The 26,399-nt window shown below is 40.2% G+C and overlaps 2 protein-coding genes across 2 annotated transcripts in view; both read left to right on the plus strand.

Annotated features, from left to right (window-relative positions):
• LOC115581967 (protein unc-13 homolog B-like) overlaps positions 1–26,399 on the plus strand; it is a 171,993-nt gene that overhangs the window by 82,856 nt on the left and 62,738 nt on the right. Inside the window, exons 11-13 of the mRNA XM_030417580.1 lie at positions 23,893–23,942; positions 24,082–24,157; positions 25,450–25,455. Coding sequence (XP_030273440.1) covers positions 23,893–23,942; positions 24,082–24,157; positions 25,450–25,455 — 132 coding nt within the window. The remainder of the gene's footprint in view (positions 1–23,892; positions 23,943–24,081; positions 24,158–25,449; positions 25,456–26,399) is intronic.
• LOC115581966 (uncharacterized) lies at positions 1,242–23,830 on the plus strand. The gene is made up of 3 exons (XM_030417579.1): positions 1,242–1,877; positions 19,443–22,356; positions 23,177–23,830. Exons 2-3 carry the CDS (start codon positions 19,560–19,562, stop codon positions 23,242–23,244), a joined length of 2,865 nt encoding a protein of 954 aa, XP_030273439.1. The 5' UTR covers positions 1,242–1,877; positions 19,443–19,559; the 3' UTR covers positions 23,245–23,830.

Consider the following 26,399-nt stretch of genomic DNA (forward strand, 5'->3'; position numbering starts at 1 on the left):
ACTTAACATTGTGTATAGATGTATGTTTCAAATGCAGAGTGCTCTGCTTTCCAGGGGACCATATTGTTTTTTGCATGTTTTAGCCCAATTACTGCACAAACTTAGGGACGGACTGTTCATCAAAAAAATGTGGGTCTGCTTCTGTCTTCTACTCCAGGCAGCCATTAGTTTTTATTTATACTTAACATTTTTGCCAGCGGACTATTAGGTTTTAGATGTTCTGGCTACTTCAAACAATTAGTAAATTAAAGGAGTAGTCAATCAATGGAAAGCTTATAGCCAACTATTTTCAGAATATATCCACCAATCATTTTTTAGTTCCAGCCTCTCTAACGTAGGGTTTTGTTTATTTCCCTGTTAATATGTATATATACATACATAAATATACACATATATATATATATATATATATATATATATATATATATTCATATATGAATAGAAAACATAGAATGAATGCTAATGAAACTAATCATCAGTTGCAGAGTCATACTTCTAGCACAGCTGGAAAAGTAAAAACTGTTCACAAAACCAACGCACGTTTCAATAATCAATTTTAAGTTCAGCTTGATTCACCCCCAAAGGGCAAGCTGTGTTTTTTTCAGCATAAAGTGCAACAATTAAAGAAACAAAACAAACATTATGATAACAGCGCTGCATTAATGAACACGCATATAATCATCAGGACTGCAATTTGATTTTCATACTGCAAAGGAATAAATGAAAATGAATGGCTGCCTGGGAATGTACTACTATCAATACATTAGTCAACCATTCAGAAAAGAATTGATCATTTTGATAACTGCTCATTTTTAAGTCATTTTTCTTTTTACAAAATGTCATACCCTCAAAAACGACAATTTGCTGCTTCCTTGTGTCATAATTTGAATATCTTAGATTTTTGGACCTTTGCTTTGTCATAAAAAGCAATTTCAAGATGTCACCTCTTCAAAATTGTGCTGACCACTTTTCAGTTAATTTGGCTAATTAAATGATATGTTGATTAATTGAAAAAAGATGGAATACGTACATCTACCACCAGACAGGCTGCATTTGAAACTGGTCGATAAGAATATTAGGTTAAAGCAGTAAAAACTGTACTTTAATAGCCCTAAAAATATCTTATGTACTGAGGGCATGTGCAGACTGCACTGTAGCTGAGTAGCGAATGTGCAGCTGTCGGGAGTACCGGAGTGTGTGAAAAGTGAAATTATGTGAGAAAGCGAGCGGCAGAGGTGGGTGAGGAAGAGAGAGAGGGGGTAGAGAAGGGAAGAGTGAGCGCACGAGGAGTGGAGCGTCCGTGCCGCGCAACAAGCTGCGATCAGTAGAGCTACTGGGAAGGAGGTGGGCAGAAGGAAAACCCTGGAAGGAATTAAGATCAATCAGGAGATGTGAGGATGTGAAATAGAGAGAGGCAGGAGGAAAGAGTGATGGAGTGAAGGAGAGGGAGAGAGAAGAGGAGGAGCAGGAGACTGTGGCGAGTGAAGGCAGAGAGGGGAAGTGGAATAGACCGCTGGGATGCGACTCAGTGAGCGCTGTGATCAAGACAGAGGGGAGTACAGGAAAATACAGGGAAAGTGACAGAGAGCGCTTTGATTGACACGCCGGTCATGAGAAAAGAAAAGAAGAACCTGGCAAATGTCATTCTTTTTTTGATTCACATCTGAACGGCTGATATCTTCTGATTTACTGTAGAGCTCGGTGAATTAATTGGTTTTCCTCGTCACTTCAAAGCTTTTTTGTCTTGCATATCTTTAAAAAAAAATGACGTAAAGAGGTGCAATCGATCTCCGTGCGCTCTTTGGGGATTGTCTGTTGGATTGTGCTGTCAAACTTGTTGTTCTACCCACCTTGGCTCAGCCTCTTTGCTCTGTGAGGTAGGTTTTCTGTTTTCACTTGAGCAATCAAAATAAAGATATTGATAAGATGACAGATAACACTGTTTTAAGTGCGCTGTAAAAAGATGAAGACGTTTGAGGAATTCTCTAGGGGTTGGAGTTGATAAAGAGATCACGTATATGTAATAAATCAGGGAATTTATTAAGGAGCTCTAATGTGCTTATTAGCCCCTCGGGATCTGAGGGGACCCCGTGATGAACCTCTTATCTTTATGGTGTAAGATCTGACGTGTCTGTGTGATCTAAGGTGTCGGAGTGAGTGCTGAAAAAAGAAAACACATTTCCTCTCTTTTCCCATATCGCACCATCATGTCAGAAGTTCTATTTTTAGACAGCTACTGATACAATATCAGAGTAATTGTGCACTTTTCTCTCCCTCTTCCCCTTGAGCTTTCATTTTTTATTCCATGTGCTGAGTGAGCATTTTTGTGCATACCATACAATATCTCTGCCTCTTGTTCCCTACCCCTGCCAATCTTCCCTGTCATATGAAAAAAAACAAACCAAAATAAAAACGTACTTTATCCTCCAGCCCAGTGCAGCCTCTCCAAAACAGCTCACTGTGTGGGTACACCAGTCGTGATCCCCACTCGTGGTGTGCGGAGGGTGTGAGTGTGTGGAGGTGTTGGAGCTCCTGGGCGTCTCCAGAAGCTCCACGCCACAGCTCCAATCAGTAATAATTAAGTAGCAAATCCTTGCATCATTACATTCGTTCTCAAACTGCAGGTCAGAACCTCCGAGAGGTTGTGTAATAACACTGGAGGAGTGGTTTATGTAATATGGGTGATTATATTTATAATTTCAAAGTGTTTAATCAGAATTTTTTAATCTTTGTGGTAATTGCATTTTTATGTGCGATGCTAACGAGCCTTTAGGGGGTCTGTCATCAATTAAAAGTAGGTAAAAGTAAAATACAGCGTTAAAGGAAAGGTGGCAAAGTTCATCATCTTTGTGTTTAATGCTTCCTTTTGTAAAGAGTCACTGGGAGCTGGCGTCTACAGATCAAAAATAGTGAGCTTGTGACTGAAGGGTTGAGTACAAATGCCAGCTCCCAGATGTGGGCAGAGGGATGTAGACAAGCACTGATGTAGGTCTGGGGATGGTGTAGGGAATCATCGAAATGACAGAGAGTGGGGAGACATGCAGGGAGGAAGCTTCTGTGCTCTGTTGCCTACAGTGTGACACATTCCACAATTCTTAAATGTGTTTTAACTGTTTTATCAACTTAATGTGAGCAGATCAGACTGAATGGAATACGGATAACACACGATAGACAAATGAGTGGCCATGAACTGTGTTTTGGCAGCAGATCTTTATTTAGTTCTCCAAACAAAAATGTGTATTAACAAAAACACAGTTTAATTTTTTTTTTACTGGATTTCTGAGGTAAACTGGAGACCTTGTCCAGAGTGTATCCTGCCTTTCGCCCAATGCCAGCTAGGATCAGTTCCAGCTCCCTGCAACCCTTCAGACCATTAGTGGTTATAGATAATAGATGGATGGATGGATTATTGATGTAGACTAAGATATCTACTTGATTTCATGATGTTGCTTTAAGTTTCTGTAGGTGGAGCTTTTTTTTTTTCTTGTCTGATCAGTGTTGGTACATAATTTCATACATGCCAGATGTTTTTTTTCCAGAAGGATCTTCAGGGAGTCAGAATAGACTGAATCACTACTGTTCTGTATCAGTCAGCCAGCAGCCAATTAAATGAGTATGGAAATGTCAGGGTTTAGGCTATGCTTTTAAACTCATGAACTCATAAACTCACCGTCAAGTTTGAGACCAGATTGCAGATTTATAGATTGTGTACAATATTTCCTTGACGTTTGACATTTCTGTCTGCCTGCAAAAATCCTCTGGGTCTCGACCTCTTCACATGTACTCCTCTGACTGACGGATGATGAAAATTATCTCCAGCTCGCACACCAATTCTGACCTCACTAATTGTTTGTGGCTGTGCAAGAGGAGCTGCCGGCCTGGTGAAAGACCGCAGTGATTTGGATGCTGTCAATCAAGCAACATGAGGTTGAACTGTGGGGCAGGCCGAGGGTTGCGGAGGTGGGTTTACCTTGCACGGGCATTTAAGGAGTGGACACATTGACATTTAAACATGCAAACGAGTAGAAACTGGTTTACAAAATCTGCATCCTGTGAGCGCCTCGCCCTTTGGAGTTCATTTTCATTGAAACTTGTGAGAAACCAAAACTTTGGGAATGAAGACAGATTTGCACTGGAGGGTTTTATCAGACTACATGTAGGTTCCTGTGAAACTACAAAAGGCTTTTAACAACCTTTTTTTCACATATACAGTAGTACTTCCCAAGAGCTGTAAACACACTTGGTGGAGTTACCCTTTAACGACTGAATCAATGGTAGGCACTGTGGGGTGAGAGGGGGCAGCAGGCTCTAAAATGACAAAGAGAGTGATGGCCGGGGAAAATCAGAAGAAATAATGCGAACATAGTGAGCTGTAGCTACGATGCTGCTAGAAGTTAATGAAAGGGAGGGGCTTTGTGCAAAACGTGTACAAGAACTGCTGATAAAAGTGATGTCTGTGGGTGAGCCAGTGGAAAGTCCTCTTAAGGACAGAAATAAAAGGAAGTGTGTTTTCAGTGGGAGAATATCTAGTCCTCTCCAGATATGACAGGTGATGAATGGGTTGGATGTCTTGAAGCAGCTACAGCAAGGAAATAGAGACAACAAGGGTCAGTGCGTACAGTGAGCCCTTAGCATTAAATGAGATGAGGGACGGAGGGACGGCTCTGTTTCCTGTAGGGACAGAGGCAACGAGAATAAGAGGGAGACAGAAGTTGATGAGAAATGGCAGTATGGGACTACTTTTACATCTGAGGTGTGGTTTGACGGAAAGATTACAGGTAGTATCGTCTGTATCCACGCAGCATTCAGTACTTCACATGTCTGCTTATACGTGAAACAGTTAATGAAAAACATGGGAATTACAAAGTAATGAAATCCACAGCTCCTCAAGGAGACCTGTATGTATTTATTCATGAGCATATGAATACAAATGATATAATATTATAGATCGGTGCTATCAGATACAGGGAAGGATCCTGCATTTGATGCAAGGCTGTGGCACAAATCTTCTCTTTGGGAGGTCACGCTTTATTTTGACAAAGTTAACAGCTCTAAACTGATTTTGAATCTTTAGAGATAGACGTGAAGGTGGAGTTTTTATTAAATGAAAACCGAAGATGTGTTTTAACTGTCTTTTAAGAACCATGTCAAATGCCACATAAAATCACTCTCAAGCCTGCGTTTTGAATAATTTGAAACTGTTTTTAATGAAGGCATGCCTACGCTATTTGCAGATTCTTGTCACATTACTTCTTCTGTGTTGGAAAAGCATAATGATAATGATATCATACACAAGTAAATACAAACTTCTGTGTGTCGAGCTTGAAATACAAGCAAAATGGGAACTCTCATCACATCTGTCAGTGTTTACTGGCTGTCATGATGTTAAATAAAAACTTGTTCTCTCAATCGACCTCCTTTTGGTTTTGCAGCAACATAACAAAATCTGTGTTTACAAACGGGCCTAATATTCAGAATATGATCAGTTTAAAAGCCTTAACAGAATGAAATGCTTCAACACCTCAGTCAGAATAAACAGGCCGTAGATGAGCTAAGTTTCCAGCTGTAGCTGAGGGGCAGTTTAATTCTTTCATAAGCCGATCGAAATAGAAACTGTCCCATGTAAATAATATAACGCATAGTGACATATATTTCTCCACTTACCAAAAGATGCGAGTGCCTAAAGTGTACTGCGGAGAGTTTACGTTTAATACAAACTCCTAACTTAGAGAACTTGACATAGCCAACGATAGACAGCCATCTTCAGCTGGTCAGACACAGGGCAAAAGTGGAATGCGTGACGTAACATCACTCTTTGTTCATGTCATACAGATGTTCCAGATGAATTCATCGTTGTGTGTGAATACCAGACCCTATACATCTCAAGTTGACCCAAAATCTTCAGCTGCAATGAGGAAATATTCTCCATGTAAACACAGCAAATGTCAAGCTGCTTCCCCCTTCAAAGCAAAATGTAAACACTCACCATTTCAGTATGCTTTGAACAAAGTTTATATAATGAAGCTGCACTGTTTATACTGATTCTCAGTAGCTATATTTGAAGGCATGGCAGAAAGCCTGCTGTCATACAAATGGGGATAACGGTCTCGAACAGTCTTACCATACAGGTATTCATGTTTTTGCACTCAAATGTAGGAAAATCAAATGCCGCCTTCTTTTTCACATTCCCAAATTTGGCCAGTCACTAATCTTATGATTCTTAGACTGACAGGAAGTTACAAAGAGTGTCAGATGTAACCTCCCAAAACTTTTGACCTCAGAAAGAGGTTTTCCAGGTGGGATCACCAATCCGAGAAGCACTTTAAATTATACTGAACCCTTAGAACAAACAAACACTGGTAAAATGTAGTGCTAGTGTAGGCCTGATTGGCTTCAATCAAAGGATGCTGTAAATCAAAACAACTTCAGTTTTAATCAAAAACCAAAATGAAATACAGAAAGACAAAGAAAACACTATGTGAAACAGGTTTGAAACATTGACTAAGCAGCAGCTGAAGCTGCAGGCAGCATTCTGCAAAACCATCACTTTATCACAGCCAGGTGAAAAGAAAAGGCTTTCTGTTCAGAGTGTAGGTTTTCTTCTGAATGCCAAGGACAGCAAGCAGCATCATTGTTTGGGATCTCTGAAATGGCTGAGAGAAAGCTCAATCAATTAGCCTCAGGAGGACGCGCATTGTCATTCGCATCGGGTTACCGGTGGCGGCCAGCCAGCAGCGGCCCGTGGAACTCACTCAAGGAAACAGGGAGGAAAGGATGGAGAGGGAACAGGCCCAGCTTATTGGATTTGCTCGGGAAAGTGATTACACCTTCCGCTTCGCAACAACCGTCCCTCCCTCTCTGCATGTTGGCTGCTAAGTGACAGTGACACACCTTGCCAAGGCGTTCCTCCTGGCTGCTTTCACAGCTTTGCTTGAGAGCCCATGAGAGCCTTCAAGTGCAAACACTTTACCTTGTATAGCAAACTGGATTTCCTTGTAGAGGCACCAGCAGGGCGGTGGCTCATGTTCATGCGTGATTGTGTGCGTGAGAATAATGGAAAGGAGGGCCTCTTATGTTTGTCTACACATGATATACTGTTATGAATGTGTGTGTGTGTGTGTGTGTGAGAGAGAGAGAGAGAGAGAGAGAGAGAGAGAGAGCGCACATGTGTTCGGTCTGAGCTGTGTGTTTGAGAAATGACTGATGGAATTGGATGGAGTTGGAGTGGCGATGATAAATTAATTAGAACAGCAAGAGAATTAGTCTAATGAAGGTGACAGCAGGGCCAGAGTCCCACTTAGCCATGACTCCGTCCTGTGGGTGCACATGTGTGTTATACTGGATCCTAATCTGGAGTAATAGCACACCACACCTTTCTGGCTAAAAAACCTTAACCAGACAGTGGATAAAACACTACCATTCCCCTTGGTTTGTTGGCAAGACGATATACAACCTCCTTGAGTCAAGGGAGAGCATTGGTCCTTTGTTCAAATGCCTAATAACTTTGTTTGTGTTTGCCTGACCAGGGTCTGTGATTTATGATTTATGTGTCACAGAACCAAAGGTGGAAGTGGTTGATGTTTTTTGTAGTACCTCAGATGCTATCATGTAATAAGTTTACTTAATGGTTGAGGCAGGAAAGAAGGCAGCTCTGAAACTGGACACGTCTGTACATTAGTGTCTCATTTCCTAATGACAACTCTGATGTCCTCATTTTAACCAATCTTCTTTTAACCATGACAAAAGACCATGGTCTGCTTTTCGTTTAGTTTCATTTCCCTTTTCTTGTTTTCGTCTTGCATGTTAACCTGCTATGCCATGAAGCAGCTATGAACAACTAGAAATGCTGTTTCATTGGCTTTAATGCCATTGGTTAGCCCTGATCGCACTCTTGTAGATGTTTTTCCACAGACCCAGTTGACTGAACTCACTACTTTTCTCTTTTTACATTGTGGCTGATACCTAGCACCTGGTTCATCTTTGTTATCAACTTGGACGAGATTCCAAGCAAGCTGAGCCGACAGTAAAAGGTTACATGAAAATCAGTGGCATGCAGCGATTGATTAACATCCTCTTGTCATAACAATAGTTTAGATTCTTTGTGTGCTCAGTGAGTGCATAGCTGAGCGAGATAGAGAGTGAGCAGCAGAGAGTGATGGTGAATGCGAAAGGAGCAGAGGAAAAGGTTAGCAGTCAATGTGACAGCAAATGTACAGTTTCTCAGTGAATAAAGGTGGGAGTTTCTCAAGTATGGTTCAGGAGAAAGGACAGAATTAGCGCTGCTTAGAAGCCAGCAGAGGTTATATCCTTGCCAATGATAAACCGGCGCTGGTAACTGAGTGGTCAGTACATCACAAAATGATAATAAGAAAAGTTTATCATTATGTCAATGGCGCTAGCCGGGGGAACTGTATTTATTGTACCAGCCGAGGAAAGCTAATATCCAGTCGAGGCAGTAGCTGGCCCATAGGTTACACCGCCTTAGTCGAATGCACAGCCAGACTCTCAGTTACGAGGGCTGGCTTAATGTCGGCCAGGGGAAAGAAAGCAGAGAAAAGTAACTGGTTCAAATAGCGAGTGCAGCCGACCCGTGACTCTTGTTGCAAAACAGTTTATTTTATCAGGTTTTAAACCGCAGTTGCATCTGTATATTTTGAAATACATTAGTGTAAAGTTGGCGAATTGATGGCCATGGAGGAATGTGGAACGTTAGGTGAGACCAATAAACATGGTCTGAAAGAATTTGTGACCTGAGGATCGGCACTTTTCCTGCTTTCACCTTCATTTTTCTTTATCTTTTACATGACATCATGAACAGTTCCACTCAAAAACAGTATTGCCTGGACATTATTTTCCTCTCATCTATTTATTCTCCAAAATTACCCCTGTCATCGCTCTCTGTTTTGTCGCTCTTTCAAACAGCTGTTATCGTGCTTTTCCTTTTTGGCTCTTTCTCTTTCTAACTATCTCTCTTTCTCAGCCAGCTGCCCGCTATTCTTCCAGCTGTCATTCTTTTCTCCGGGATTCAAACCCCCCCTCCTAATAGTGGTATTTATTTTCTGTCAGCCACTCTTTGTCCTAGACAGAATAGCATGCTCATTACACACACGTTCACACTTTCAAGATGCCTGCAAGTATTTTCCTTCTTGCATAGAGACTCACTCAGATCCCCTTTTAAAAGTGTAACCAATCAGCTGCAGTTATGTACTTTTCTAGGTCCATTGTGTATGTTTCTTATGCCTGTGGAGAGGTGAACGGGTTCATATTATATATTTTATTGATCCATCTCCAGACAAGCTCGTAGAAGTTTCCAGTTTTCTCTGTCTAACGGTAAAAACTGATTGTGATTTATATAGATGGCAGTCAAATTTTCTGAATATTCAGAAACCATTAAGGGAAATAAAACATAGAGAAGATTCATTTTGCAGCTCTGTCCTTAAATCAGTGGCATCTTGCCATGTAGTAGTTTGAATGTTGTGAAGTTTGCTTGACATTGACTAGTGGTTTGCTATTCATCATGGCATTCTTTGTAAATTGCAATGCAGACAATGTTTGTCACAGAATAAACATAATCAAGCAGCTCGTTTTCAACATGAAGGGTAAGGTTAAAAAAGAAAAATGTTTTCAGGTCTTGAAAAGATACTACTGGTTTCTTATCTCGTACTCCAGAGATAAAAAATAAATAAATGAATGAATAAGAAAAAGAAAGAAAAAAACTCTTCATTTATATATCTGTTTTTGCTCAAGATGAAAATCCACAGCGACTCTGATTATTCAGCATTGATAAACAGTGTATAAACAATTAATCACTTGTTTATAGCAGACTTCGTTAAGCAAAGGCTCAATGTATTTAATTATCTCTTCCCCACTCAGTAAAAGTGACTTGTGGACACAGAGAATTGATAACTAAGATAATCATTTTAATATGAATTTGAAAATATTAAGTATTTGTGTTAACTTGACTTATTAATAGTCAATACTACATTATTACATTAGTACTGAGTACTCAGAGGTTAGACGTCACCCATCTTTGAACTTGGCCTCATTTTGATCTCAACTGCACACCCGTGAAATTCATGGCTGCAATATTATGAGACATAACTATCACACTGCAAAAAATCTGTCTCCAAGTATTTATTTATCAGCACCTAATCTTCATTCACTAAAAGAGCTAAGCTATCAACATGCACACCAGCAGGCCACAAGATGCCTTTGAAAGACACAAAGAAACCAAATTAGGAGAATTTAAGTGAAGACTTTCTTTGTCCTACCACTATTTCCAAGGTGTATCAACATGTCATCATGATTTTTGAAACCATAAACAGTTCAAAATGTGCCTGTGAATGTTAAGTACATGGTACCATTGGTAATGTTGGTGCACCATAAAATCAACACCAGTGTTGACCTTAGATCTTCCTATTATCTTACTATAAAAGTAGATTTACATGAAATACTAAAGTTACAGACATGTTTCGAAGAGATAGTCATTCTATCATGGTCAGAGGTCATGTTTATAGTTGATTGTGTGTACGTATATGCTGTTTTTATGACAAGCTCACACCCTTTGTGGCTGTTTACTTCATGGCTGTAGTGCTTGTAATATTTATTAATAGATATTTTTTTCTTTTGCAACCTTCTTTATTGGCGTTATGTGTGTCCCATTGTAAAACCTCCTCTGTGCATCTATCCTACATTACGACTACAACTGACTCAACTGCTTGTGTGTCATAGAAAAACCGGACCAATCCTTCTAACTGTTAGGTGTACATGTCACTTGGTCAGTTTCTTCGACTTGTAACTTCATGCATGGTGTCATGGGACACATGTTGTTTGTTAATGCTGCTCTTTGATTGATAGTCTGCATGTGACATTGGCAGGAGGGCAGGACTGTTTGCCTGGTTACAGGAGAGCATTAAAGACGCTGATCAATAACTTTACAGCCTTTGAAAAGGAAAACGTGCGGGGGAGCTTTTACAAGGCCTTTGGACCAGTCCAGAAGAAAGCCATTTACCAAGAGCTCTTTCACTAAACTGATGAGCTCAGTCAGATTCCTGGCAGAACAATAGCAGCGCCCATCATTCAGAATATAAATTCATTCAGCTCTCGTCTGGCTGATAAGCCATTTTGACTGTTACCTGTCAATACAGGCGAGACAGACAAAGGATCGTTTTGACATTGACAATGTAAAAGACAAATTATGGAAGAAAAGATTCACTTCACAAAATGATGTTATGCTTTCATTAGGTTTAGGCTAAATGGAACAGATCAACTCCTGTTCAAGCCTTTGAGTCCGAGGAGATTAATCGAGAATATGATTTATTTTGTTTTTTAACTGTGTTATGATTGGATTTTTCAGAAGGTAGATCATTACCCGCCTAAGCTTTGTAAAAAAATACCAAAGTGTATGTTTATATGAATAGATGATGTTGCACGTGGGTTAATCCACGCTTACGGAAGTCAGGCATAGCAAAATGAAGGGCTATCCTCTTCAGAATCACAACAGCATTGGTCATTTGTTTAAAAAAAAGAAGAAGAAGAAAAAGAAAAAGATAATTTGTACATTGCATAAACTATTATTTATCTCACAAGTGATGATGATGATGGTGGATGGTTGACATACAAGCAGGCAAAGGACCATATTAAAAAAGTATGCACTGTTTGGCACTGACAAATTGCCTAATTAGTCACTTATGTATTAGGACAACAGATTGCACAAGCTAATATTCAGCTATGGGTTTCCATGTATCATCGCCAGTGAAAGCACAGAATTGTTGGATTATAGCAAAATATGTGGCAAGGACATAGTGCTTAACTAAACCCATTCAAATCGGTGTCATATTTAGTTTGATCCTCTCTGCTAACCATGTACCAAACTCTGTAACATGACAGAATGACAGCATACCAAACAAATACAAATACAAAACTGCAGCTAGTCAAAATGGTAACTTTGGCTGTGTGGAGCTGCTGCTCAATCCTCAAATGGGAAATTGTCCCAGAGCCAGGCAAGTTTCTCTACAATTCTAGCAAGAGGGGGGGAGGGAGAAGTCCAACAAACTTGGAAGCCAGATCTACGAATTGTTCCAAACTTTGCTCCTCATTTAATTTTCATATTACCCCAAATTTACTGCCACAAGCTTCAAATCATAAACTGTGAATGCACTTAGAAGTCACAACAAGATAACAGAGAAAGTAGTTTTATGTTCAGATGTGAAACACTGCTGTGTCATGCCTCAGATTTACTGTGAAATATGAGGTGCTGGCCATTGCAGGAAACAAAACAGTGAATCAACCAATTTGGATGTATTTCACCCTTATTTATCCTTCAGGAAAGCATAATAACATTGTTTTATTGAAAACAGGAAGTGTTTTGGTGTGGCCATTCCACAGAGTTAGACATGGACATTTCTAAGTGGTATACAAGTTGACGACCCATTCTTCAATTATTTTTTTTTCTTCTGCTGTGATATGAATGCAAGCTGCAGCATTAATCACCAGAGAGGAAGAAGTACATCTCTAAAGTAATCCTTGTCATTTGCTGGCACTGAAGCAGACACTCAGAAAATCTCCCCCTTTTGGCTGGAGCATGAGTTTTTCTCCCTTGGGTCATGTCCAATGTGAAATGACAGAGAAAGAAAGCAAGGGAGCGTTGCCAGCAAGACACAAATAATAAGAATGATTTTAAGGAGAACAAGGAGCGGAGACAGAAATTAGTAAACTACATAATATAAAGGAGCTATCATGTGTACTGTGATTATATGTAAATTGTGGGTTTTGATAATGAGAGCTTTGACCATGAATGGGATGCACAAAGAAACACAACAAGCATCATATTTATAGTCTTGACATGGTTAAGAGAGGCTTGCACCTGCCCAGAGCTTCCTCTGATCCTCCCCGCAGCTCACTAATCAGTGGGGCTGGATGGGAATGATGGGGCTTCCTAACCTGCCATCAGCCAGCTGCTCTCCACCAGGCTCCCAGGAAACAAAAAAAAGCAACCAGTGTGAAGCAGTCGTGGTGATGCTGCCAGTAAAGAAAAACAACACCGCATTTCTCTGCTGTAGGAAAAGTTTGAAGATACGTTGGCCCGTTCTTAGAGCAGCTTGTTGACAGTTTGTCAGGTGACACTCTTGAGAACACGGTTTCACATCTTTTGTATATTTCTGTAAAAGATTCATTCTTAACGACCAAATAATCTTGAAACAAAATTCAAGTTGACACAAATAAACTACATATAAAACTCCACTGAGCTGCTTCTTGCACAACTGTGTGGGTGTGGTTTGGTCAGATTTGATTAACAGTGGCGTCAACAAACAAGTGTTCTTGCTTTCCCATTTCAGTGCCCCTCCACATAAAAAACACTCAGCAGCATGACTGCAGTATTATGTGACTTATGTTGTGTTTTTTTCCCCCATGTAACTCGTGTGATGAACAGCTCCAAATACTGAAATGTCCATAAACTTCAGTTGTTATGCAGAAGAGACTAGAAGACGCCAATAAGATCATATTCAATGTGATGTTGTTGAAACACTGATTCTGCTTAAAACAACACATTTTCTTGTCACTGAGATGGACGGTAATGTCACAACATCTCACTGAAACTATCCAGTGGTTTGTCACTTACAAATGTTGAAACGTTGTCTGTTAAAAGCAACATTGTGTAGAAATTGGCAGTTTGTGCAATTTGGCGGCCCCTATTGATTGAGTGAAACACTGCTGTCGTAAAAACAAATTCCAGGTCTGTAACAATTTGTCAGACGTTATATAGGTGTGACTACAAACAAAACTCATTTCATCATAACAATGTTATGTGTTCAAAATGTGTATATGTTGGAGTAAACATGTATGTAGCACTGTGATCCTACCCTCTCACTGAAGTTACACAGTGCAGACACGAGTGATGGGGGAGACGGGGACACCATTCACCATATTACAAGACACTACCATCAACATGATTTTGAAGCTGTTATTTTAAGGTAAAAATGTTACATAATGTTGCTTTAAGATCAATGAATGTCCCTTACAGAAAATCTCCTTGGGGAGTCTTACTAGACTCATGGTTTTTTTTATGTCTACATGCTTGTACTTTTGACTTTGTATCCAAGGAGCAGATTATTTATATATTTTTTTTACACAGTCTCAAGCAAGAGAGTTTCATGCCAATCCAAGTCTTGGAAGTGCGCCAATTTTCAGTCACATAACATTGCTTATGTAGAAAATTAATTAGACTTTCATGTCCTAAACCAAGGGCACCCAAAAGAACTCATTCAACCTCACAACTGCATTGTTGTGTGTGTCTGCTTCTTGTTTGACTGGTGCAGTGAAATATCTGACACCGCCTTTTTCTTGAAGCGAAACTCTCACCAAAATGCAACCTAGGCTTTTTTTGTGAATGTACCCGGGTCAAACCTTTGTGTAAAAGCATAATTACAACGAAAGAGGAACTTTTAAGAGTTACTGTATTTTCGTTTTCGGGTTGAACTCATTTTCAATGGGAGTGTTACAGGCACTTTTATGATAGATTTAAAATTGCTATTTTTAAAACACTAAGAAGGCTCGACACAACATGAAACTTTGCTTGTAGTATCACCAGGGTCTCTACAAATGAACTTGAGCAATGAGAACATTGTTTGTGTTCACAGAGTTTGCTAAAAAGAAAGTTTAAACCTTAGCAGTTGCTTGTTCCGCTAGCCGCCGTCAAGGCAGCCAAGAAGTATCGATCTCAGAATGCAACGTTAACATGGACGAGAGTTAAGGTGGAACGTTCCTAAAGCTTAGTTCCATATTAATGATGCGTTTACACAAAGGTTTGACTCGGGTACATTCACAAAAAAAGCCTAGGTTGCATTTTGGCGAGAGTTTTGCTTTAAGGGAAATGATTAGTTAGTTTTTAACTATGGCAAAATATAGCATACTCATACCTCTTTGTAAGAATGTAGATTTAGAAAACAGATTGTCAGGGCCTTTCATTTATTCATACTTTCAGAATAAGTAAGTGACAGCCTTGTGTGTGCTTGTCTGTGGCCTCTGTACTTTAGTGTAAAAGTTTTATCAGTGCAGTAACTTATGTAAGCTGAGTCAGAACAGATCTGCCTTAATGTAGTGGCTGGTTTGCCCTCAAGGCGGGATTGATTTAGGTTTGACTGCATTACAATTTCCATCCTACTTCCCTATTCACAACCCCCTATTCACTAGCTTTCTAATCACTGAGTATGCAGCTCCCAAAGTCTTCTGCAATCTCCCTAAATGAAATAAAGAATACTTACTTTTTATAATTTACCTTTATTAGGACAAAGTAGGCTGCAGAGGCAGAGGGTGATAAGGACTGACTAAGACTGTATGTGATATATCCAAGCTCAACTACAGTATAAACTTTTTACCACCCAAAGTATTAGTTTTACGTATCTAGTATAAAATATCTACCATGCTACAGCCTTTAATATTAAATAACAAGGGGGAAAATCCAGCCTTCTTTGTATTAATAACATATAAAAACCAACAGATATTTCTGTTTATTCTAAATTGTTAATGTTTTCAAGTGTCTGTTAATTAACATTACTTTTACATTTAAGGTGTTTAGTTCAGAGTTATTTTCATGTCTGTGTAATCAAGAATACAATTCTACAAAGAGCTAGGGTCAGAGTTACAGTTCCTCTATGACCACAGAAAGATCACATTAAAATTCAGTAAAAATATGAGTTCAGGAAGGACAAAGTTACCATTTTGACCAGCAATAGGAGAAAAAATAGAAAAGGGACATAATTCAGAGGGGATAAGGTGATGTGAGCAGTGTCTCATATTGAGCTTACCTTGTGTAAGAAGAGCTGTCGTCTGCATGAAGCCATTTAAGTTGTAGTTATTAGTCATTCGTCATCAGTCCTCCCCGAATACAACTGACAGTATATTCATTAAGGTGGAACATTAGAGTCAAAAACAGAATGTTCTAAACATTTCACAGGACATTTTAAATCCATTACTACAGTTCATGTAACTAACTGGAGAGCTGTGATACTGGGATTTCCCTCTCATTATATAGCAGTCATCACACTCTAATGAGCCTAATAATGACACATTCAATTGAATCAGATGTGTTGAAGCAGGGAAACATCTAAAACATGCTGAGCATGGGGCCACCAGGACCAGGACCAGGACCAGGACCAGGATTTAAAGCCAATAGGAACCCTATCCTGTTGTACATATTCACCTAACCCATGTCAAAATTAATAGTTACACAAGGTATTTATCACTAAATTGAAAGCATTTAAGACAAAATCTGTTTCCACTGGTCTGCAGGTTTTTGAGAGTGTGACGCTCATAATGACAGTTTGACATAATGTTGCAATTGACTTATCAAGTAATAACCCTATACACCAGTACCACCATGGTCATGTTATTCAATGAAAATAAATGTTTCAAACCATGGTTTAATAACCTATTAAATTTGGTTGAAACCTCAAATACCAAGTGTACTTCTCACCCTGACATTGCTTTTTGTCCCAGTTGCGCCTAATGGTTTTAGATCACATCTGGTTCAAGAGAGTGTGAAATCGATCGATAAAAAAATCAATGAGCATGATTTAGCCTATTGCGCGAGTGTAAGGGGTCCAAATTTCTCTTGCTGTTTTAGACACAAACCATCCGCTCTTCTCTTGTTTTCTTCATGTGACTATAGATGTTAATCTGTTCAGTTCAGTGTGTATGGAAGTTAAATCATGTCATTAATCAAGAGCATAGATTTTCAGTTTGAGAGCTTGATTTCATTCCTTTTCAGTGACACAGCTCCTTCGCGTGCTCATATTTTTTCTCCTCATGCTCACATTTTGTGCTCGCACTTAAATGTCTTCTGCTTTCTTTCAAAATGTCTGCTTGAATTCAAAAATCACATGCCTGTGCTCACATTTGTCCTTCTTGCACACAAAAATTTCGCTCGCATTCAAATGTGACCTCTGCGCGCTCAGATCTAAGTGCACGCGCTCAGAACACACACCTGCTCACAGGTCAAGTTCTGCTCTCGGATCTCTCCTCTGCTCACGGATTTTTCTTGTGTATCAACACTGTCAACCAATAGAAGGCCGGCTACTGTTGACCAATCAGATTATCCCCGCTTCTTTGCGGATGCGTTCGGTGTACTTCAAGGAGCGTTGCATACGGACGGGCACTGTTTCTACCGGGTTTATCTACTTCCGTCCTCCAGGCTGTTAAATGTGGTGGTTCCCTTTATTTTATGACGACTTTTGGAATAAAATATCAGTTAATCAATACACGAGCGCCCGTGCTTTTCATTACAATAGCTACATACATCAACATAAAGTAGAACAATAGCGGCTCTACTTTCGCCATATTAGCCAATAGCCAGCTACCCAGGCAGCGCCAGTTTCTCTGTGAATTCTCTGGCATCCTCCTGCAAGTTGCTGCGGAGGAAACGATTCATCCAACTAGCACTCGCTGCAAACTCCTCATCTCTGCTGTCTGACTGTGGAGTTTTCCTCTGCATATTTTACGACGGAAAGTTTGAATTTCAAGTCATACTTTTTATTTTGTTGCTGCATCTGCGTTTAAAGGGGACCCTGCGGTTAATTGACACGCGGCTATTATTTGGTAATATACCGTACATTTACACCCAACTCTGTACGCCGGGCCGGGATGCGAACCAGCGTCCCATGATGCAAAAAGCAGCATTAATTGATGTTCTTAACTGCTGTACTATCATCACAAACATACTAACCCTTCAGTATTTATACTATATAACATATCCCGCTGCCTGGGTAGCTGGCTATTGGCTAATATGGCGAAAGTAGAGTCGCTATTGTTCTACTTTATGTTGATGTAGCTATTGTAATGAAAAGCACAGGCGCTCCTGTATTGATTAACTGATATTTTATTCCAAAAGTCGTCATAAAATAAAGGGAACCACCACATTTAACAGCCTGGAGGACGGAAGTAGATAAACCCGGTAGAAACAGTGCCCGTCCGTATGCAACGCTCCTTGAAGTACACCGAACGCATCCGCAAAGAAGTGGGGATAATCTGATTGGTCAACAGTAGCCGGCCTTCTATTGGTTGACAGTGTTGATACACAAGAAAAATCCGTGAGCAGAGGAGAGATCCGAGAGCAGAACTTGACCTGTGAGCAGGTGTGTGTTCTGAGCGTGTGCAGTTAGATCTGAGCGCGCAGAGGGCACATTTGAATGCGAGCGAAATTTTTGTGTGCAAGAAGGACAAATGTGAGCACAGACATGTGATTTTTGAATTCAAGCAGACATTTTGAAAGAAAGCAGAAGACATTTAAGTGCGAGCACAAAATGTGAGCATGAGGAGAAAAAATATGAGCACGCGAAGGAGCTGTGTCACTGAAAAGGAATGAAATCATGCTCTCAAACTGAAAATCTATGCTCTTGATTAATGACATGATTTAACTTCCATAAGTGTGTGACTTATGTAGTGCTGGCATAAAATAATTGTGTGTGTGTGTGTGAGTGTGTGTGCGCACACGTGTTGCGTGTTTGTGTGTGCACACGTGTTGCGTGTTATTGCACTTGAAAATGCATGATGTCTGGTTGTAGTGATTGAATGACTTAAGGAAAGGGTGTTGAGCATCTCATCCACTGCAGCCGCATGCGCCATATGAATCCAAGAATCTTTACAGTTCTAAATTACAAGCAAAAGCATCATTTCATTATTAGATTGAATGAAACTCCTGAAAGATACTTTGCCTTCTGATAAACTGGAACATGAGTCACTATGACGTGATCTGCATTTCCTGTTGAACCTCAAGATGCATGGCACTCTCAGTATCTGGATATTCCTGTCATTAAGTATCAGTAAGTAAGCAACAAATAGAAACATCCAGAATTTAGTTTATTCATATGCAGTCACAGAGTTAATAGATCCTGCCTAGAAATTTTACTTTTGATGTTCAGCAGGAGACCTTTGCGTTTCACATTCAACTGATGTAGTCAGTCTGTACTGATATGGTCAGTGCATCAGCAGCAACCCTATAATATTATAATTCCAGTATGGTGTTGACCTCATTTAAATGTTCACTAGAGTATTAAACATTAAAATGACATTAAAGATATAAATTTAACATAGACTCAAACAAACTTCAAGCTCTGCAAGATACGTTTGGACAACAACATATATCCATTTGTACGCTCATGTCATGTTATTGTATACATAATATATATAACTTCTGCTTTCTGGGCAAGGAGAGGAAATGAGTTAAAGAACATGTACTCACTTGTGATCTATATTTTTGTGAAAGAGTGAAGGGGGAAAGGTACTATTAGTAGTAGTGCTTCTTTGATGATTGCGAAAACGTTGATCTATATTAAGTTTGAGTGTAATTCCTCAAATATCTTCTTCTTTTCCCCTGTTTTCAATTGACTTTGATGTAAACACTTTCACACTGTAACAAGTATTTTATCTTTGTCTCCCTGTTTTAGTCATGGACCAGTGACATTACATGGTTGAGTTGAATAAGCTTTCATCAGGCTTGATTAATGAACTATGAAACCGAAGGCAATTTGATAGTAACTCCCACTGATGGTGTGGGGAATTAGATGAGGACCGACTGCTCTCTTAAGAATATGTTCTCCAGGAATCGCTTCAATGGACAACATGGAGCAGGTGTTGCCCCTAAAGGAGGCACAAAGGCAAAAGTCCACTCTCCCAAAAAGAGGGCACCAAACCCCAGGGTAGCACTGGTCATTCGGGGTAAAATACATCGTCTCTTGCAAGGTTCTGCAGATCATCATGTCCCAGATTCCCACCTCTACTATGCAGGTATTGAGGAGGAGGAGGGGGAAACACAGGAGGGCAGAAAGGAGCACAGAAGTGTATATCCTAAGGTTAGCCCCAGGGCTGAAGCCTATTCACCAAAAGTGTCAAATGGAAAAGGACATGGAGCACCACCTGGGCCACCATGTGTAGGAGAGGTGGAGCTGAACAGAGAGGGATGTATAAGAATACCCTGCACCTTGCAACATAAAAGCCGCAGATCTCCAGCAAATATTAAACGAATCTCCTTTGAGGGGGAAATTCGGGCAACTCCTGAGCAGATGGGACCACTCCAGCACTACAGTCCAATAGGCTCAGACATGAATGGTACTAAATTTGCAGGAGAAGCTCGTAGGGATTTTGCTTCACCCTGTATTCGGCCAAAGAGACCCTACTCCACTGGGGACTGCGTTGACTACAACTTCAACAGAGCTCTCCCTGGTACACTGCTGGAAGAGGATGAAGATAAAGAGGAGGAGTCAAGTGCTGTCATTGAGCACATTCTTAAAGAGCTGAGGGGGATCAACAAGATCCAGGAGGAAATCTCTGACCTCAGGGATTACCTGACCTCTGTTCGTGGGTCAGTTGAGGAAGTATCATCCTGTGTCGATGCTGTATTGTTGGAGATTGAGGGCATTCGTTCCAGCAACAAGTCTGGTTCAGGGGTACATGCAGGGACCTGGTCAGGGGTAGGGTGCAAAGATGGACAATCCCCCCGCCGAAGGCCTGCTAGTGCTTATGGCAGTTTGGGGAGTGCAATGCCAAAGTCTCGTTCAAATTTTTTCCACCAAGTCCCCAATGAGCGCCATAGCATCCATGGAGAATTACTGTTACCCAGGCCAGAGGAATCTACTGTGTCCCCAATAGCTGAATCAGTTGATCATCAGGAGCTGGAAGAACAAGAGGATACTTCTGACCATAGCTCAGATATCCCAGAAGGCGCCATAGCAAGAAAACTCAGCTTTGGCTACCTTGAAAGGCAGGATGGCCAAGACTGTCCAAGCACCAGCTCCTTGTCTTCTGGTCATAGTTCTAAGTCTGAGTCAGATCTAGAGAGACCATCATGTAGTCATGGCAGGAAGCAGCAAAGAGCTGATGATGGGGAGGAACATTGGACAAGCATTGGACCACCACACAGTGCCACTGGGGAATCTGCATGGCATCGGCAAACTGCTTATCTTAGCGGCAGGAGTCTAGGTGAGCATGAAGGTGAGAGCCCTCTTTGCTGTGAGGGAGCTAGTAGCTGGGATCATTACGGAGGTGCAGGAGGATATGGTACATCTGGGCAGTGCTCCACGGAAAGTTCAGAACATCTCTCTGTTCGTTCTGGGAAACATTACAACTCACCTGCCAGCACTTCTAGCAGGGACGAGTGGCAGTCACGGAGGAGAAGGCCTCAGACCAAATCTGGTATTCATGTTCCAACAGCTACCAACCTTGAAAACCCTACTGTAGGATATAAGTGTGCTGCAGATTTTTCCTACCCTCAAAGTTCTGGTTACCATTCAGTTGACAGGCATGATGGAGAATTTGATTACAGGCAATCAAATGACCTGAGCTACAGGACAGACTGTCAAGTTGACAGTTATCAGGAAAATTACTTAGCCTACGAAGAGTCATCAACAGTGACATGGAATGAGTCATCTTTATATACCACTGTAGCTGATGTTGATCAACCATATATCCAAGAGACTGAAGCCAGTAACCAAAGCTTAGAAAACCGACTCCCTCTCTCTGACAATCCAGACGTCCAAGCTGGTGGTTTCACTGTCAAGCGCATAGGCCGAGCTGTGCTTGATTTTAGCTCTGCCTTGCGGGGAGCATTGCGCAAACTTGAAGTACCTGGACCACAGAATCCTGGAGAGGAAACAGATTTTGAAATATCAATGCCTTCTGATCTGCCTGCAGCTGAGTTAACTTCAAAACCTTTATGTTACGAGGCACAATTTGAACAAACATCTGACAAAACACCAAAAGGTGATGTGGTAGATGATAGGAATGCTGTAGGGGAATTGAGCAAAAACAATACTCTAGACAAGTTAGATATTTTCTCTGTGGAACCTATGCTTGAAGAAGCCACCAACAGCCTTAAATTGGAGTCCAAAGACACCTGCCACTATCCCACTTCTTCGGACAAGGTCCCTCCATGCACAGAAGAACTTTCAATCTGCCCTAACCCAATTTCCAGTCTAACTGCAGCACTGCCTCCAACCGATGGCCTTACAGAACAACCTGCAGAAGGCCCTGCAGATGTTCCTGCAGATCTAACCGTTGTAGCCCAGCTTTCGCAATTCACACCTGCAGAATCCCTCTCAGTTTCTCTCTTGGCTGATGAACATGCAGCACCAGAGGAGCAGAGAGAAAATGAGGTGCCACAGCCGTCCACCACAGATTCTATGGCTCCAGTGGGCAAAGCAGAAGGAGATGCAGCGGAGCAACCCACAGAGATAAGTCAGATGGATGAACGCAGGTTGAAGTGCCTGAGAACCTTTCAGCAGATTCTGAGGGAGAAGAGGGAGACCAGGCGCAACCTCACCAGTATGACCATGTCCACCTTCTCTCAAGAAGACTTTGAGCCAGGTAGTCACCATTGGATTTTGAGTCAGAGTCATCTTTTGTTTCAATCTGCACATTTTGAGTTTTCATTCATTTTGAGTCACTGATTTTCCTTCTTTTTTTCATTTTACTATCACCTCATGCTTTAAACAACCACTGGCATTTTTTTGTACATTAAGGGTTATTTGAATTTATTTTCATTATTGTATGTTGAAATGTATACATTTTTTATTCAACTTTTAATTATCAGAAAGTATTGGCTTTGTTTACTCGAAAACGTTCCTTTTCAACCCCACCCTTTTGTCCTCACAATGTCTCACTGTTGCCAAAACCCTTTGGTCTGTCATGGTTGCAGTGCAATGTGTACATTTATAAAAGGATAGGCGCTGGTATTTTCTTTTGGTATGTTCACTCAGCAAATTTAAATGAGCCCGTTTACCAAAAGGTCCCTTGGGTATTTGCTATACCGAATGGTTTCTGCTGATACTATAATTTTTTACTCCCTTAAGAGTAATGTATCACCTGCCATATGCAAGTCCCTTACTCTTTTCCAAGGCTCCAGCAGTAGCCATTTGCTGAATTAGAAAACATTAATTATCTCCTTGGAAAGCAAGCCTGACATTAAAGGGGAAGGAGAAGGGAAATATTAAGAGTCATTTTCAGGATAAATTATACATAGACCCCCTCTATCTGAAAAGTAAATGGCGGCACTGCTTTTAACATTGCCCAAGCATTTGTAACAGCATGAATAAACTTGGGTGTGTCTTGTTATTTCGCATGGTAAGTCAAAATTGTGTTTGACTGTTTGTGTTTTCTGATTCTTTCTTCTTATGCTGTTTTACAGACGGAAGTCAAGATGGAGATCAGGTTACCTCTTTTGTGGTTTATCTCCCGTCAACATTATTTTCATGACATCTTAAAAGATGATGTCCTTTCCTTTATATATATTTTTCCGTATATTCTTTTGACATTTTCTCATGTCCGCTTCTCTTGATTTAATTTTCCTTTCTGTTGTGTTTATATTGTGTTCTGTCAGTTTCTGGAAAATGCTAATGAAATGTTTTTAGGTTTTATTATATGTCAGCCTCAATGCATCTGAGCCCTATTAAGAATATTTGTTTCTCCAGTCATAAATATAAGAATGCAGTACAGTATTGATTAGGACACAATATTGATGAAAAATAATATTGATGTCAGGTCTGTCAAGCTACAGTGTTTGTATGTCACTGTGGTGTTTTCTTTACTAGCTGTCAGGAAGCAAAAGTCAATATTTAGGATGTGTTTACTGGGAGTGTGTGTGGTTTGTTAGGTGTTTTCTTTATTAGGTGAAACCAGATTTATGAAGCTCATATATATATAGGGGGACAACATGATTGATTGAATCTTCCTGTTTTGCATGCAGTACTGAAACTCAACCAACCCAGTTCAGTCCCAGTGCTTCTCTCCTGTTTTTTCTTCTCACTTTCTTGTTTCTCTCGTGCATGCTCCAGTGCCATGAAACCAGTAACATCTGTCTGCCTTCAAAAGGCTAAATTTGTGACCTTTGACTTTCTATTTCAGAGCCGAGATCAAGATAATGACCCCAGCAAGCACCCATGGGCCAAGCCAGGGTCAGTAAACACTTTTTGATGTGTATGTGTGTGTGTGTGTGAATGAGAATAAGATTACCTGATGCAGTGTTTGCACCAGGACTTTCCTTATTTAAATACTGATCAGTGAATTGGGGTGTTTGTTTGTCTGTTTATACAGGGGAAACGCGCCCTTTGGTATTGACAGCATGCCAGACCTTCGCAAGAGGAGGCCCATTCCCCTTGTTAGTGAACTGGTGAGTATGCATCACTCAATATCTGCCTCCTGATTAAGAATTTTTGACCTTCACAGAGCCTCAACTTTTATGATAGGCTCAGAAATATTTTTCTCATTATTTTAGTAAATTGAACAGTATTCGTATTTAAGATAAGAAAATTAAGAAATAAGTAAAAGCAATAACAGAAGTGAGTGTGTCGTTAACTGAGCCCAAAATAAATCCACTCACCAAATCAAAAACAATCAAACACGATATTGAGGGTCATCAGGATGCCCGGTGTTAGCTTTCTGAGAGGATTTTCAGGGAGTCAACCTAGATTGAATCAATAAGGTGCCATGTCATTCATTCACGGTAGCGAAATCAATGGATATGGACCTGTCAGCATGGCTTCAAGTCACCAATTCCTGATGGTGGTGTGGGTGCTTTATATTAAGAAATGCATTACTTACATAATTACCTAGCTACTGTGGCCACAGACACACTCCATATAAAACCATTTCTAATATATTTACAGTGCGGTTGCCTGATTAGTTGATAATGACAATTTCAGAGATGACAGCTTAATTCAAGTTTCAAGTCTCTAGCTGCTAGTGACATGTGACGATCTGTTTAAAACAAAGTGATATTTTTTTCTTTTTGGCTGCTCATACTTTAACAGAGAGAATAAAACCAAATCACTAAACATTTGATCAACATTTGATCCCGGTTGTTTAATCTTAGATGAGCTTCAATGTAAACATTGAGCTGGGAAGTTGCATATCATATCATATTAATCCTAACAATTATCCTATTTTCACATGTTTTTATCTTCAGGGATAAAGCCCTCCATGATATATACAGTAAACACAAATATCTCTAAATCAACCACTATTTAAATTATGGCTTTCATGGCTTTTTTTCTGAGCATGATTCAAATCTTTATGTTGTTCATATAACAATAAAAATAATGTATGTGGGGTTTCTTTGGTTCTTCTTTGCAACTGCTTTCACCAGATGCAGCCTCACTTTTGTCCGTTTAAATGACGTTTGCTTTTACTTTAGCATTGAAAATATTTATTATTGTCACTATACACACAATGTACAATGAAATTGTCATGTTAACAGGCTGTCTGAGTGACACCATGTTAGTGACACCTGTTAAAATCTGCTAATTTGATCCATCAAGAATGATAACTTGAAGGCTACACACAGGATTTTTTCGGAATTGCTGGATTCAAGGTGGAAGCTGCCGTTGGTTTGTCTCTAACCTTTGCTTTTTTCTTGTTCTCTTTCCTTGCACATGTTGTCTCCCTCCCTTTGTCCGCCCTAAGGCTATGGTGAGTAAAAGAGGAGAGATTTCAGCTGCTGTGCTTTTTTTTTTTAATAGGCTTGTTTCAAACTCTCAGATGGTCCTGATCATGAGAAAAGATTTTGATCTACTCTGTGTGAAGTCTTTTTTTGTGTGTTTGGAGAAAACTAGCACAGCCTCACACAAAAATCTGTCATTGTTCCCCAGTATTACAAAAAGTTTTGACAAACACAAGAAAAATCAATTCCTTCTTGTGAATGCTTTCAGCTTCCCCTCAGCTGATTGGTCCTCAGAGGGCAAGATGCTTTTTACCACAGGTCCCTTAATTAACACATCTGTTTTGCAGCAATCCAAGTCAAGTCAACAACTAAATAACACACCTGCCTCTCTAGACAAACAAATGCTAGTAAATGTCGTAAATTGTCTCTTGCTCTCTTCAGTCTCGCATTTACTTTGAAGTACTCGAGGGAGACGTAACGAGAGTGGCTAGAGCTGCAAATATTCAGCCGCTGTGACTGAGATCTGAGAAAGCTGACTCATCTGATGAAAGAAACTTTGACTTGAAATGAATCCAGATTGGAGGTCACAGCAGAAGTCTGAGCACAAAAGCACCCATGAGGTTTGAAGGGATAAAAAGGCTCAGGGACAATCCAGTCTGACTTCATTAGTGTAGTATGTCAGCTTTCAAAAATCACAAAGAGATAGACAAACAGACTGAAGAGACGAGCACAAAATTGTGCAGATGAGACCGAAAAAAGGCTAACAGTCTAAGCCAAACTCTTTAATTCATTCAAGCCTTATCCGATATCAAACAAAACTTATTTGAGTCTACTAGATCCTCATTTTTATTCAGAGCCCGCAAGTCAAATAAGACTCATAGAAACCAACCACCTACATATGCCTGACTGTTCTCTTCAAGATCCATGCATTATTTCCTGAGAAACTAATAAAAATGTTGTAAAAACATCTTGC

The sequence above is a fragment of the Sparus aurata genome, chromosome 5, assembly GCF_900880675.1.
Source record: "Sparus aurata chromosome 5, fSpaAur1.1, whole genome shotgun sequence".
Lineage (NCBI taxonomy): Eukaryota > Metazoa > Chordata > Actinopteri > Spariformes > Sparidae > Sparus > Sparus aurata.

Excerpts from the sequence above, each read along its gene's own strand:
- LOC115581966 (XM_030417579.1), top strand. The coding sequence starts at position 19,560 with ATGAGGACCGACTGCTCTCTTAAGAATATGTTCTCCAGGAATCGCTTC. Across the intron at positions 22,357-23,176 it reads TCAAGAAGACTTTGAGCCAG|ACGGAAGTCAAGATGGAGAT; the intron begins GTAGTCACCATT and ends GCTGTTTTACAG.